The sequence below is a fragment of the Parambassis ranga genome, chromosome 4, assembly GCF_900634625.1.
Source record: "Parambassis ranga chromosome 4, fParRan2.1, whole genome shotgun sequence".
In the NCBI taxonomy this organism is placed as follows: domain Eukaryota; kingdom Metazoa; phylum Chordata; class Actinopteri; family Ambassidae; genus Parambassis; species Parambassis ranga.
This window is the reverse complement of record NC_041025.1, coordinates 16,730,522-16,741,770: the sequence shown is the minus strand read 5'-3', so window position 1 is coordinate 16,741,770 and position 11,249 is coordinate 16,730,522. Positions and strand designations below refer to the sequence as shown.

At 40.9% G+C, this 11,249-nt stretch overlaps 1 protein-coding gene across 1 annotated transcript; it reads left to right on the top strand.

Moving 5' to 3' along the window:
- The first annotated feature begins 696 nt into the window (after positions 1 to 696).
- cth (cystathionase (cystathionine gamma-lyase)) lies at positions 697 to 10,462 on the top strand. Its single transcript, XM_028404470.1, has 12 exons — positions 697 to 979; positions 3,002 to 3,083; positions 3,210 to 3,305; positions 3,423 to 3,532; positions 3,818 to 3,952; positions 4,075 to 4,132; positions 4,915 to 4,992; positions 5,278 to 5,430; positions 5,903 to 6,024; positions 6,489 to 6,541; positions 6,827 to 6,965; positions 9,553 to 10,462. The coding sequence occupies exons 1-12, from the start codon at positions 794 to 796 to the stop codon at positions 9,568 to 9,570; spliced, it is 1,230 nt and encodes a 409-aa protein (XP_028260271.1). The 5' UTR covers positions 697 to 793; the 3' UTR covers positions 9,571 to 10,462.
- Positions 10,463 to 11,249: the final 787 nt, after the last annotated feature.

Here is an 11,249-nt window from a genome sequence, read left to right as displayed (position 1 = left end):
TGCTGTGGGCATCAGCCTCACCAAGTTACAGACAGAGTCACTTTAGCATTGTCTATGAGTTTAAATCGAAGCAACTGGACTAAAAAAAAAACTATTGGACATGACCATGACCTGGATGAATGAGAGCATCCACAGACGAGTTTAACATTCATACAATGAGCAGCTATTACAGAGCACCTAGCTCCCCCTGTGGTATAAGAATGAAAAGACAGCTCAACTTCTCTGTGTGGACCACGAGGAAGAAGAAACACACACACACAAACCAAAAAGTGTACAGGAAGCCTCGTTATAAACAGTATTAGTTTGTGTCATAGAGCTCAAATTGTGGTTTAATTAATTAAATTAGCATCAGCCTTAATGGTCAGGTGTGTGTCATCTGTTTGTCATTGCTCTTAATTACACAGGAATGAAGAAATAAAGGTTCAACTGTATTTTCTGCTGGCATTATAAATTAATGTTGTAAATGTGACTGTTTACATATTTGGACGTAGCTCTGCGTAGATAAATAAAACCCGACAAAAGATTAAAAAGAGTGCCCCTCCGTGACTTAAACAACAGGAAACGTTGCATCAGTGCTGCAAACAGAGCAGAGGAACGCAAACAACGTGCAGCGTCACATGGGCACGACGCCCCTTACACAGTAGCCAATCAGCGCCGCTCTCTATTTGTTGATGAACTCTGATTGGTTCAAAGACGCATCTGAAGTATATAGCTCCATTAAATGGATATGTACCGGTAACGCACACTCATCCCCACTCCACTTTTGGTTTGCCTTCAGAGGAAGCGCATCGCCATGGCTCAAACGCACAAAAAAGAGGTACAGAACGAGTTGTTCGCCGGCTTCTGCACGGCCTACAAATCCTTCGCCACAGAGGCCATACACGTCGGCCAGGAGCCAGAGCAATGGAAGTCAATGGCTGTGGTGCCACCGATTTCCCTTTCTACCACGTTCAAGCAGAACGCACCAGGAAACCACGCCGTGAGTAGCTCGATATGAATGTTATTTAAGGCTGGGTTTGCAACAAACGCCAGCCACACACGAGGAGTCGCCATAAATGAATTGAGTACTTTGATTTGGGATCATTTAGACAAAGAAACACGCTGTCAAACCAGTATGATCCCTTATTTACATGCATTTAATATGTTTTTAGGACGTAATCTATTCTCTGATTTATTTGTATTTATCTTACTCAATGTGGCCGTATGGACACGCTGCTAACAGCCACATTCAATGTGTTCTTTTTATACTTGGTAATTTAATTTTAGTCATACAATATAGATAATGTTTAAATAACAACACAGAGACTGTGACAGAGACAGAAGGAAATGCTGAATATACTGAGCTAGTTAGGGTGTTACCCCCTTGTGTATGACTATATATCTACATTATGCAAAAAACTGTCAAACTAATGTAACTTATTTCTGTCCTTGGTGTGGACATGGCCCTGAGGCCAAGTCTGGGAGTCTAGACTAAACCCAGCCTGTGGCAGAAATCATTCCCCCCATGCCATATTCTCTTTTTAGTTAAGCTATTACACCCATCTTGACCTGAAACTCTGTCAATGATTAGTCAACCACAACACATTAAATGGATATAAAATAGGGTCTAATTTAGTTCTCTCATGACAGCTTTACGACTGATCTCAGGGCATTAACAGCTAAAACTACTCTCAGTTACATACACAAGAGAGATACACCGACTTGATTGTCCTAATGCATATTCTTATTTTGTAGACAAGAGAGACTAGAAGCCCTTATTTATTAGTATCTTTAATAAGTGTGTGCAGCTTCAGGCATAGATAGTAAACTTTACAATGTATAATTAATCTAATCTATTATCTGGCTGCTTCATTAAATATTTTGTAGTGTTAACAGCACATTTGGTTATACAAATGTATTCCCTAGCTGACTTCCCTTCTTCAAACTAGTGAATGATTAGTACAAACCCAGCGCACTTGTAGAACCTGAGGGGAGCAGGTTATCGTCTGGAACAGATAATATTAACAGAGTAATTACAGATGGTCTTATTCACATACTCTGTTTTCATGCTGTTGCTGTAAGCAGCAGCCTCCAGTCTTTATGTGTTGAGCCAAATAGATTTCTTTATATGTCTTCATTAAATTGAATATGCTCTGAGCAAGAGAAGCTTTGTGGATTTCCCTTTAATATTTCCCATATTAGCGGCAAAATATGCATATACATCTATGTTGACAGCATACCATGTCATAGACAATATATGGATTTGAAAATGGGTGTTTTCTCTTACAATTAAGCATAAACAACAACTCACTTTATTCAGCAGCAGAAGTATTGGTGAGGACACTTATGTAGTCCTGTAAGTTACAAAGGGGAAAGTTTAACTGCTCCTTTTGGTTTTTAGTCTCATCTCAAAGACAATTAACAGGATTTTATCTGAGCTACAAGTAATCATGGTAAAAATAAAAGATTTGAATTTCTGAAACAGACATGCAGCCAATGAAGGAAAGCTTCACAGAGGAGATAAAATTAATGCTGTTCTAATTTTATGAAGCAATAATCCATACAACACATACAGTAAATAGCTAAGTCTAGTTGTATTTACGTGGTTAACATGGGATTCGATAATGAAGATCTGGTCTAAAATAGCTCTTAAGCAGTGGGTACCAGATGCTGAGTTAGAGATCTGAGAACGGGGAGAATTTGGGCTCTGGACCTATAATAAGATTTCCATTTTGGAGGAGTTAAGCTGAAGAGAGTTAACTGCCACCCAACCATTGACAACTGTTAGTTATTATCTCTGCATAATTATTGCCTAAGTCAGATGGTTTGCAGAACAAACACCTCTTAGTGACTGAGGGCAGGAATGGTGCTGTTGTATATGATGTAGAACTTCTAACAATATTGTATAATATATTCACACTAGAAGAACCACAATTAACTTTAAGAGTATTAAAGTACATAATATTATTGTAAAAGTTGGTTCTGGTGACTCAGATGTTGTAATAATCATGTTTTTCTTCAGGGGTTTGAATATAGCCGGAGTGGAAACCCCACTAGAAATTGCCTTGAGAAGGCTGTGGCAGCACTGGATGGAGCCAAGTACTGTAAGTATGAACATATACGTTAATAATTATAACTTATCAAAACTTTCATATGAGCTTCAGTTTAAAGTTCGACCGACACAGGGAGCTGAAACAGTTTTAATCTTGGCGACCTTTCCTCTCTTCCAGGCCTTGCTCTTGCCTCGGGACTGGCAGCCACAGTGACCATCACTCACTTGCTCAAAGCAGGCGATGGGATTGTCTGCATGGATGATGTATATGGAGGTGAGACAGCCCTCTTTAACTCCTCACACCACACCATGTCCACCAGGACATCTATATTAGTCACACTTGTGAAAGCACACTGTGAGCTGTTAACTGTTTCATTTTCTTAACTGCAAGGCACAAACCGCTACTTCCAAAGAATCGCATCTACAGTTGGTCTGGAGGTGTCTTTTGCTGACTGTACGAAACCAAACCTGCTCAAGGCAGCTCTGAAGGACAATACCAAAGTAAGTGAAGGAAAGATATCACAGTATAAAGTGCTGCTTTGTTTGTCTAGAGCCGCTCTGTCTCATGTCTCTGCCAACAGGTTTTATAACAGTTGCATATTAAACCTGAGACATGTTGTTAAAGTTTGGTTTGCTGCATGTTGCATAATTGGGTGTGTGCCTTCCCCCTGTGTTAACCCTTAGTATTCATTATGGATCAGCATTTTGTGTGATGACTGTTTTTGTTCTTGAATTGTGTGTCACATGCTTCCACTGTGAAATGACACCCTCTCTTTGCTTGTGAAGCTGGTGTGGATTGAAACACCCACCAACCCCATGATGAAGGTTGTGGACATCAAGGCCTGCTCTGAGCTGGTCCATGAACACAACAAAGACATAGTGGTGGTGGTGGACAACACCTTCATGTCAGCCTACTTCCAGGTGAGAGAGACAGATGGGTACTTCAGGCTTGTTTCTGTTTAATAGCTTCCTGCATTTAAATTCCATTTCACATGGAAACAGCTCCAGGAATGATTAACCTGTGTCTGTTTGTGCACCTGTAGCGCCCCTTGGCTTTGGGAGCAGATATCTGCATGTATTCAGCCACCAAATACATGAATGGTAGGTTATGTTCTGCCAAACACAACACTACTGACATTGTCCACAGGGTGTAATAGACACATAAACAGTGTGTGTGGTAGATACTTCCTTCCTCATTTACAAATCATTTTCCTTCTACATTAACTTGATACTAGAGGCTCCAATTTTTTTGGGTCACAGGATTCCTGAGGGATTTCAGCAAGAACTTTTTTTTTTTTTTTTTTATTTTTATTTTTATTTTAGATACTGTATTAATCCCAGAGGGAAATTCGTTACGGCTGCTGCACTTGGCAGTGTCATACAATGACTAGCAAGGCGCGCCACAGGCTAGGGTGAAGTGTCTTGCCCAAGAACACACAACACAACTAGGGAGGAGTTGGGATTGAACCACCAACCTTCCGGTAATTGGACAACCCTGCTATCCCACTGCGCCACTGTTGCCCCCAAGTCACTATGAGATTATAGACCCTGAAATTTTAATTAGATTTTTATATACCACATCCACTATATGTCACCTGTGTTCTGATGCCCATAGCAAAAATGATTACAAAGATGTGTAAAGTTATTTTAAAGTTAGAGGCTCATCCTGCAGTCAGGGTGTATATACTAATTGTTGGTGCCTGTTCAGGTCTGTGGAGCTGACCAATCGGAACAGACTAGGCTTCTTATGTCTTATCATCATAGCTTTTTTTTTTTACCAACACTGAAACAAAGGGGCAGTGAGGCTGCATCACACAGATGTAAATAAAATGTGTTCTGTGATTGGTTGAAACCAAAAATTGAAATTTTTGTGTCTCTGGCAGGTCACAGCGATGTGGTGATGGGTCTGGTTTCGTTGAACAATGAGGATCTGTACGAGCGACTGAAGTTCCTGCAGAATGGTGAGTAAACGCTAAAATGTCTCTGCCCTGCTGACTCACGATATATGACCCTATATCTTCTTGATGCCTTTCATTCATTCTGAATTTGGTGGGCTGGTCTGGTTATTTGAGGCTGACCCACATTCCCACAAACAATCAAAACATGCTCCTGATGCCAAAGTTTTGAACCAATTTAAACCCCCTTCAGAAGAAAGTGTTTGTTTATTTGCCTGGTCTGGATATTTGGGAGGCTTTGTACAGAACCTCTGTGTGTTTTTTCCCTTCCATGTGACCTGTTTGGTTCAGCTTTGGGCGGTGTACCATCTCCCTTTGACTGCTACCTTTGCAACCGTGGACTTAAGACGCTGCACCTGCGGATGGAGCGTCACTTTAGGAACGCCTTAGCTGCTGCCAAGTTTTTGGAGGCAGATCCAAGAGTGGAACGCGTCATTTTCCCAGGTGACATTTGATACAGAATCCTTCCATCCTTGAGACGGTATTAAACTACACAAATAAGCACCTCGGAGTATTTACAATACAGTTCACATTGCCTAAGCCTGTTCTCACAGTTGTCCTACACAAAATGAATTAACACGTCTGTGCATGTGGATAACCATCACAATGTCCCTATACATACCTCTGATAGTTGGCATGGCTTTTAAAAGTATGTGAACAAGTTCAAACAAATCAGGTCTCCTCACATGTATCCTACTTTTAAATAAGAAACCTTTCCTACTCAGATACCTAATATCATTTATCAGATATCATGCATGTATAGCAGAATTGAATAGCACTTAGCCAAAGGAGTGTGCCCTTTTACACACAGCAAAGTAAACAATGGCACACACACCTACATGTCTGTGCTTTAAGTCGGTGGATTTCTCTACTTCAGTGACAGGTTTTTCATGTTTTCCCATCTCTCCTTACATAGGCCTGCCCTCTCACCCCCAGCATGAGGTGATGAAGAAACAATGCACTGGGTGTCCGGGGATGATCACCTTCTACATCAAGGGGAAACTGGAGCACGCCACCACTTTTCTCAGCAACCTCAAAGTAATTTAGACACAAAGTTTGTTTATTTTCTTTTTCAAATTATGTTTGACAAGGTGTTAGTGTTTTAGATTATGCAAGATGTGTGGATCCGATTTTCAGGCACGTAAAAGAAAACAGCTCTGCACTACAACTAGTCAAATCCTGTTTGCAAGCATTTTGACGTTTTAAGCTGCCTGTTAATATTTATTCAATGATATCTCATCACTGTTGTATCTGTGGAGTATTTGGCCACTAGCAGAGCAGATTGCATTTTGCAGTGTATTAACATTTCCTTATGTTTACTCTGTTGTCATGTTTGATATGCTTGAAGACCACAAATGTAAACAAGGAATGTTAGAGCAGCTTGAGTAGTTTCTTTTAGCCAGTTGCTTCTTTTTGCAGCTTAATATTTCCAATTCCCTCCACAGCTCTGTGTTGGTGTCTACACATTATTTACGCCATGTGTTACCTTTCATTTATTTCAGATGTTTGCGATAGCCGAGAGTCTTGGTGGTTATGAAAGTTTAGCAGAACATCCGTAAGTATACCTACAGAGATTTACACTCAGAGTTGTAACAACAAATTCGGGTTTGCTGGTATAGAAGCACTCGTATAACCTGAAGCCTTTACTGTTATCTAAGATGCCATTTAGCTCATAATCCCCACAAGGTGGCAGCAAAGATCAAGAGGATATCCCTACCAGGCCTTTCCCCAACTTACTAAAAAGCTAACACAGTGGTCTAATGTCCCATCAGGACCTCAGGATGTGTTTTTTTTCTCTTCATGTCCAATAAGTGGCACTCTCCTTCCATCATATTTTTAGGGCGATTATGACCCATGCCTCAGTGCCTGAAAATGAGAGGAGTGTACTTGGGATCAGTGACACACTGATCCGACTCTCTGTGGGACTGGAGGATGAGGTTGACATCATTGAAGACCTGGATCAGGCACTAGCTGCGGCTGTAAGTATTCAGAATATAGCACCAACATGGGCTTCTCACATTTTTTTCGTTTTATGCCATCCTTCTGTATGTGACACAGGAAGTGATCAGATCTTGAAGTATTCCTGGCATGCATCTAAAGGAGAGAGAAGCTATAAGGAATAATACACAGGTGTATCTGTGAAAGTCTTATCTATGACAAACACAGCTGAAATACTACACTGTAATGTGTACTGAACCAAAAGTCAACATATAAGTTAACATTACATTGACCTGAAAGCGATCATATAAACCACTAGGCCATAACAGCAGTGGACAGATGATGCCATATATCAGCAAGTGCTGCTTTATAACAAGAGCTGCCTGTTGCCTTAAACTCCTTGTGTGTCCTACTTGTCTCCTCTGCCATCATCTGAGGTGGGAGGAAAAATGGTGACACTAAATTAGTGGGTGGAAATCTTGTCAGCCCTTCCAGTAAGTGATAAAAATTAAAATAGAATCACTCAGTCTGGGACAGTCCATCTTGCCGGGCTTCAGTATCAGCGTTTTGAACCATTCAGCAGAAAGTTAGCCTGTGACAGTCTAATGCTTCAGCCAGCTGTCGATCAAGTATGTTTTGTAAACGTTTCCAAGAACATCTCGGCACATCAGGTCATATCGGTGGTAGAAGTGATTTAATTATTTACACTGAATGTGCTTTCATATTAATCAACAGTAAAAGCAATCAATCACTGATCAACCTGAGTCACAGTGGGTAATTCTGAGAATATCCATAGGTAACCTGCTCTGATATTGTACCTACATGTTCTCTGCCCTCTGGCTTCATGCTAGAACAAAAACACAAGACTAGAGAAAAACACAAAGATGCTACTTCACGCACCACAGTCTCTCTGCAGCACAGCAGCTGACTTGACACTGTGAGGCTATTGGGTTCAATGCTGTGAAATCTCAGAGGAAATCACTTGTGCGACTCACTAATGATTAATCAGAGGCTAAATGGACTCTGCTTAAAGGTGAGAGGTTTTATCCTCAAAGAACACACAGTGTGCTGGGTGGGTCATGTGATTCTCAACCGTCAATAAAAACAGAATGGATGAGCTTATGTGTAACATTCAGAGACCAATCTCATGTAGTGCTGAGACAAGCAAGCAGCCACATGCGTGGTATAGAAAAGATGTGTGTTTCTAAATGAAGACAAATCAGGCCCGGAGAAGAGGTGGCAATATCAGGGGAACATTTATGGCGAGACACGCCAGGGGAGGTTACAGACCGGGATTGAGTTAAGCGTGCTCGTATTCCCAAGCACCCCACTCTCTGCTGCATGATCACATCCATCTTGCACAGAGATTTCTGTATCTGTGCTGCGGTTAAGCCCCTCTGTGCAGTGCACTTGCTCAGTGATTCTCTATTTTACGTACTGTCCAGAAGTCACTCATCTTTTTGTTACTTTGTTACAATCTAAAAAAGAAATTTGATTTATCAGCTACCCTGCGCTGCAGGACAAAGCGGGTTCAGGTGATGGATGGAAGGATATATCAGCTGTATGCCCTTTTGTAAGTATTTTGGCAGTGGAAAGAAAATCTAAAGTATTTTAAAGGACAACAGATGGCTCATCATAAGTACTGCATCATTCCCATAATCCACTTTCAAGTCCATCTCACAGTTTTTGGTCACCTCTGTGCACCGTCTCCTTTCAGATCTGGCAGGTTTTGTCCAGACATCTGCATTTTTATCACATCTACTTCTGGGTGGGCCGGTGCCAAGATCTGAGATTTTATTACTCTGCTGTCTATTGGCCCAGGTAGTCTGGCTGAGGATTTAATCTAACGCATTATTTGATGGAATCATGGTTATTCTTGTCAGTGTTGAAGCTTATGTTATGCACAGATGCATCAAAACGGATTTTAATGAAACTGCTACAATGCTCATTTAAAATCAATTTGTCTGAAGTTGGCTGAAGATTCTGTCACATTAAAACTGTATTAACTGACTGTGGATGATTCACCACAAATTCCCACCTACCGACTGCATCACCATCAGCAGGAAATTAGGATTTCCCAATTCCCTTTTTGTCACCTTATTCAGCCGTATCCTGCACGGCCGCCTGCATCTCCTCTCCCTCAGCATTCAGATATTGTCACTGAATCCCTCTGCTGCCCTTCTGTAGCAAATGGAAATTAAATGGAGACAAATATCTCTAATGACTGTCTGTGGTCCCAGGAAAAGGCATCTCTGATAGGCGAAGCGTTTAATTGGAGGGGACGGCAGGTCAGATTGGGACAGGCGGGGAAAGTTCCGGTCAAGTGTCCTCATCCACGGGGTTAGGTCTGAATCATGAACCCGGCTGTTGGTGAATCATTTAAAAGTCCAATGGTGGATTTATAAAGCAGGGTCTGCTGTTATATTGACTTATTTCTCCATGGTAGGCATCATTATTCATGGTTTTGGCTTCCTGCCTTTTCTTATCAAGCAAAAAAAAAAAAAACAATGACTGAGAGAAAGGCCATCTTTTCAGAATTGTAGCCTCGTGTCTGCCTGGCTGCTCCCTCCACATGCTAAGAATTGATTTCTCTGATCGTTTTTCTTTTCATGTTGTCTTTTTTAATAGCATCCAAAGAAGAAGTGAAATGTCTTGACGGAGAGGGGGGGGGCGTCCCGAGGATAAAGAAAGAAGAAAAGGAAGCTCGAACCACTGCAGGTCAACATGTGATCTCAGCCCAGTGAGACTCACCTATCAGGGAACAACATGTTCTTGAAAATAATATTAAAAAAAATGCTATGTGAATCATTAACACGATTTCTACACAAGAATCTTTTTAATGCACACCAGTGTTTATTTATCTGATGCTGGTTTTGTTTGTATGTATGTTTGTGTTTTGTTTTCCTTCTTCTTCCCCCCCAAAGGCTTTAATTTGGCTGAAGAGTTCTTCTTTAAAGACTGATTGAGTAGGAGATTTTGCAGGAAAATAAAACACCAAACACACAATGCTATGTGCTATGTTCCTCCGGCTGCTTCCTGATCTTAGTTTTTAGTTTTATACTGCTTCTAAAAATATCTGCAATTGTAATCTGTATTAGCAATTTACGGTACCAGAAATCCTAATGTGTAAACCAGACTTGCAGCTCCTGCTGCCACCTACTGGCCAAATGTCAGAAATGTCTTCATTAAAGCGGCTCAAAAAATCTTCCTACTGTGAAGAACAAATATTTAAAAGAAAGAAATGTGTTTACTTTGTTGCATTAGATAAAGAACAAAAACAGATACAACCTTTGTTCAACTTGAGACTAATCAGGATGTTTGCCAATACATGTGGGAGGATTTCCCAGCAGTGATGACAGCGAAAGTTTCCACAGGAGAACTTTTTCAGGAGTTTGAAGTCAAACTACCTCCCATGTCAGGACTCACATCTGGTTTTTATCTGTGCAGGGACCCCTCTGCTAACCCCTATAGTCACATCACATCTCATCAGTGTCATCAATGTAACCTAGAGATCAATTAAAAATCAGTTTGCAGGATACATCTCTCTGTCTCTCACTTCCTATTGACTGTCTCGCTGTACAAACATGAGCAGTGTAATTGTGAGTGTAACATCAGTAACCGTAGTGAGTCGATACGCCATGTTCAGTTTAGCATGGACAGAAAGCAGCGGGGGTTAAACTGATTGATCAAATGTGCTGTCTTCCTAATGACCAAACCATCAATAACATTTCCAAGCTGAAGATTTCAATTCTCCTGCAGCAGACCAATTATCGTCTTTTGTGGTTTTGGTTCAATAGAACTTTTAATTTTCTATTACCTACATGCCTACATGCATGTAATGGATTTTACATCTCTGAGGATTTCATGCATCAGCCGCTCAGTTTATGTAAGTATTTCTAACTTTGAGAGTTCTTGCTGATTTATGAACGGAACCAAAGCTCATGCTATAAAAACTCACATAGGCTGTGCAGGCGTAGGGAAAGTGGTGGTCGGAAGGGAAACAGGACTCGCCTTGGTGTTGCTGAGGTGTTTGAAATTCTGCTCTCAACACTTCCTGCCCTGTCTGCAGTAAGATCTTGTCACTGAGCGAGTGGTCAGATTTTCCTGGAAACCAGCATCATCATTATTCAGCTCTACTTTTCAGTTACATCTCCCCTCACTGAGCCAGAGCCTTTTTTGGACAAACACAGATAAACAGGTATTACTGTGTGTGGGGGTTTTCTGTCTTGTTTATTTTAATGATATGACTATAGATAGATTCCCTGCAGAATAATGTATCCTACATTTAAACAAACAATGACTAAACATGCAGCAAAGGTCTTTAC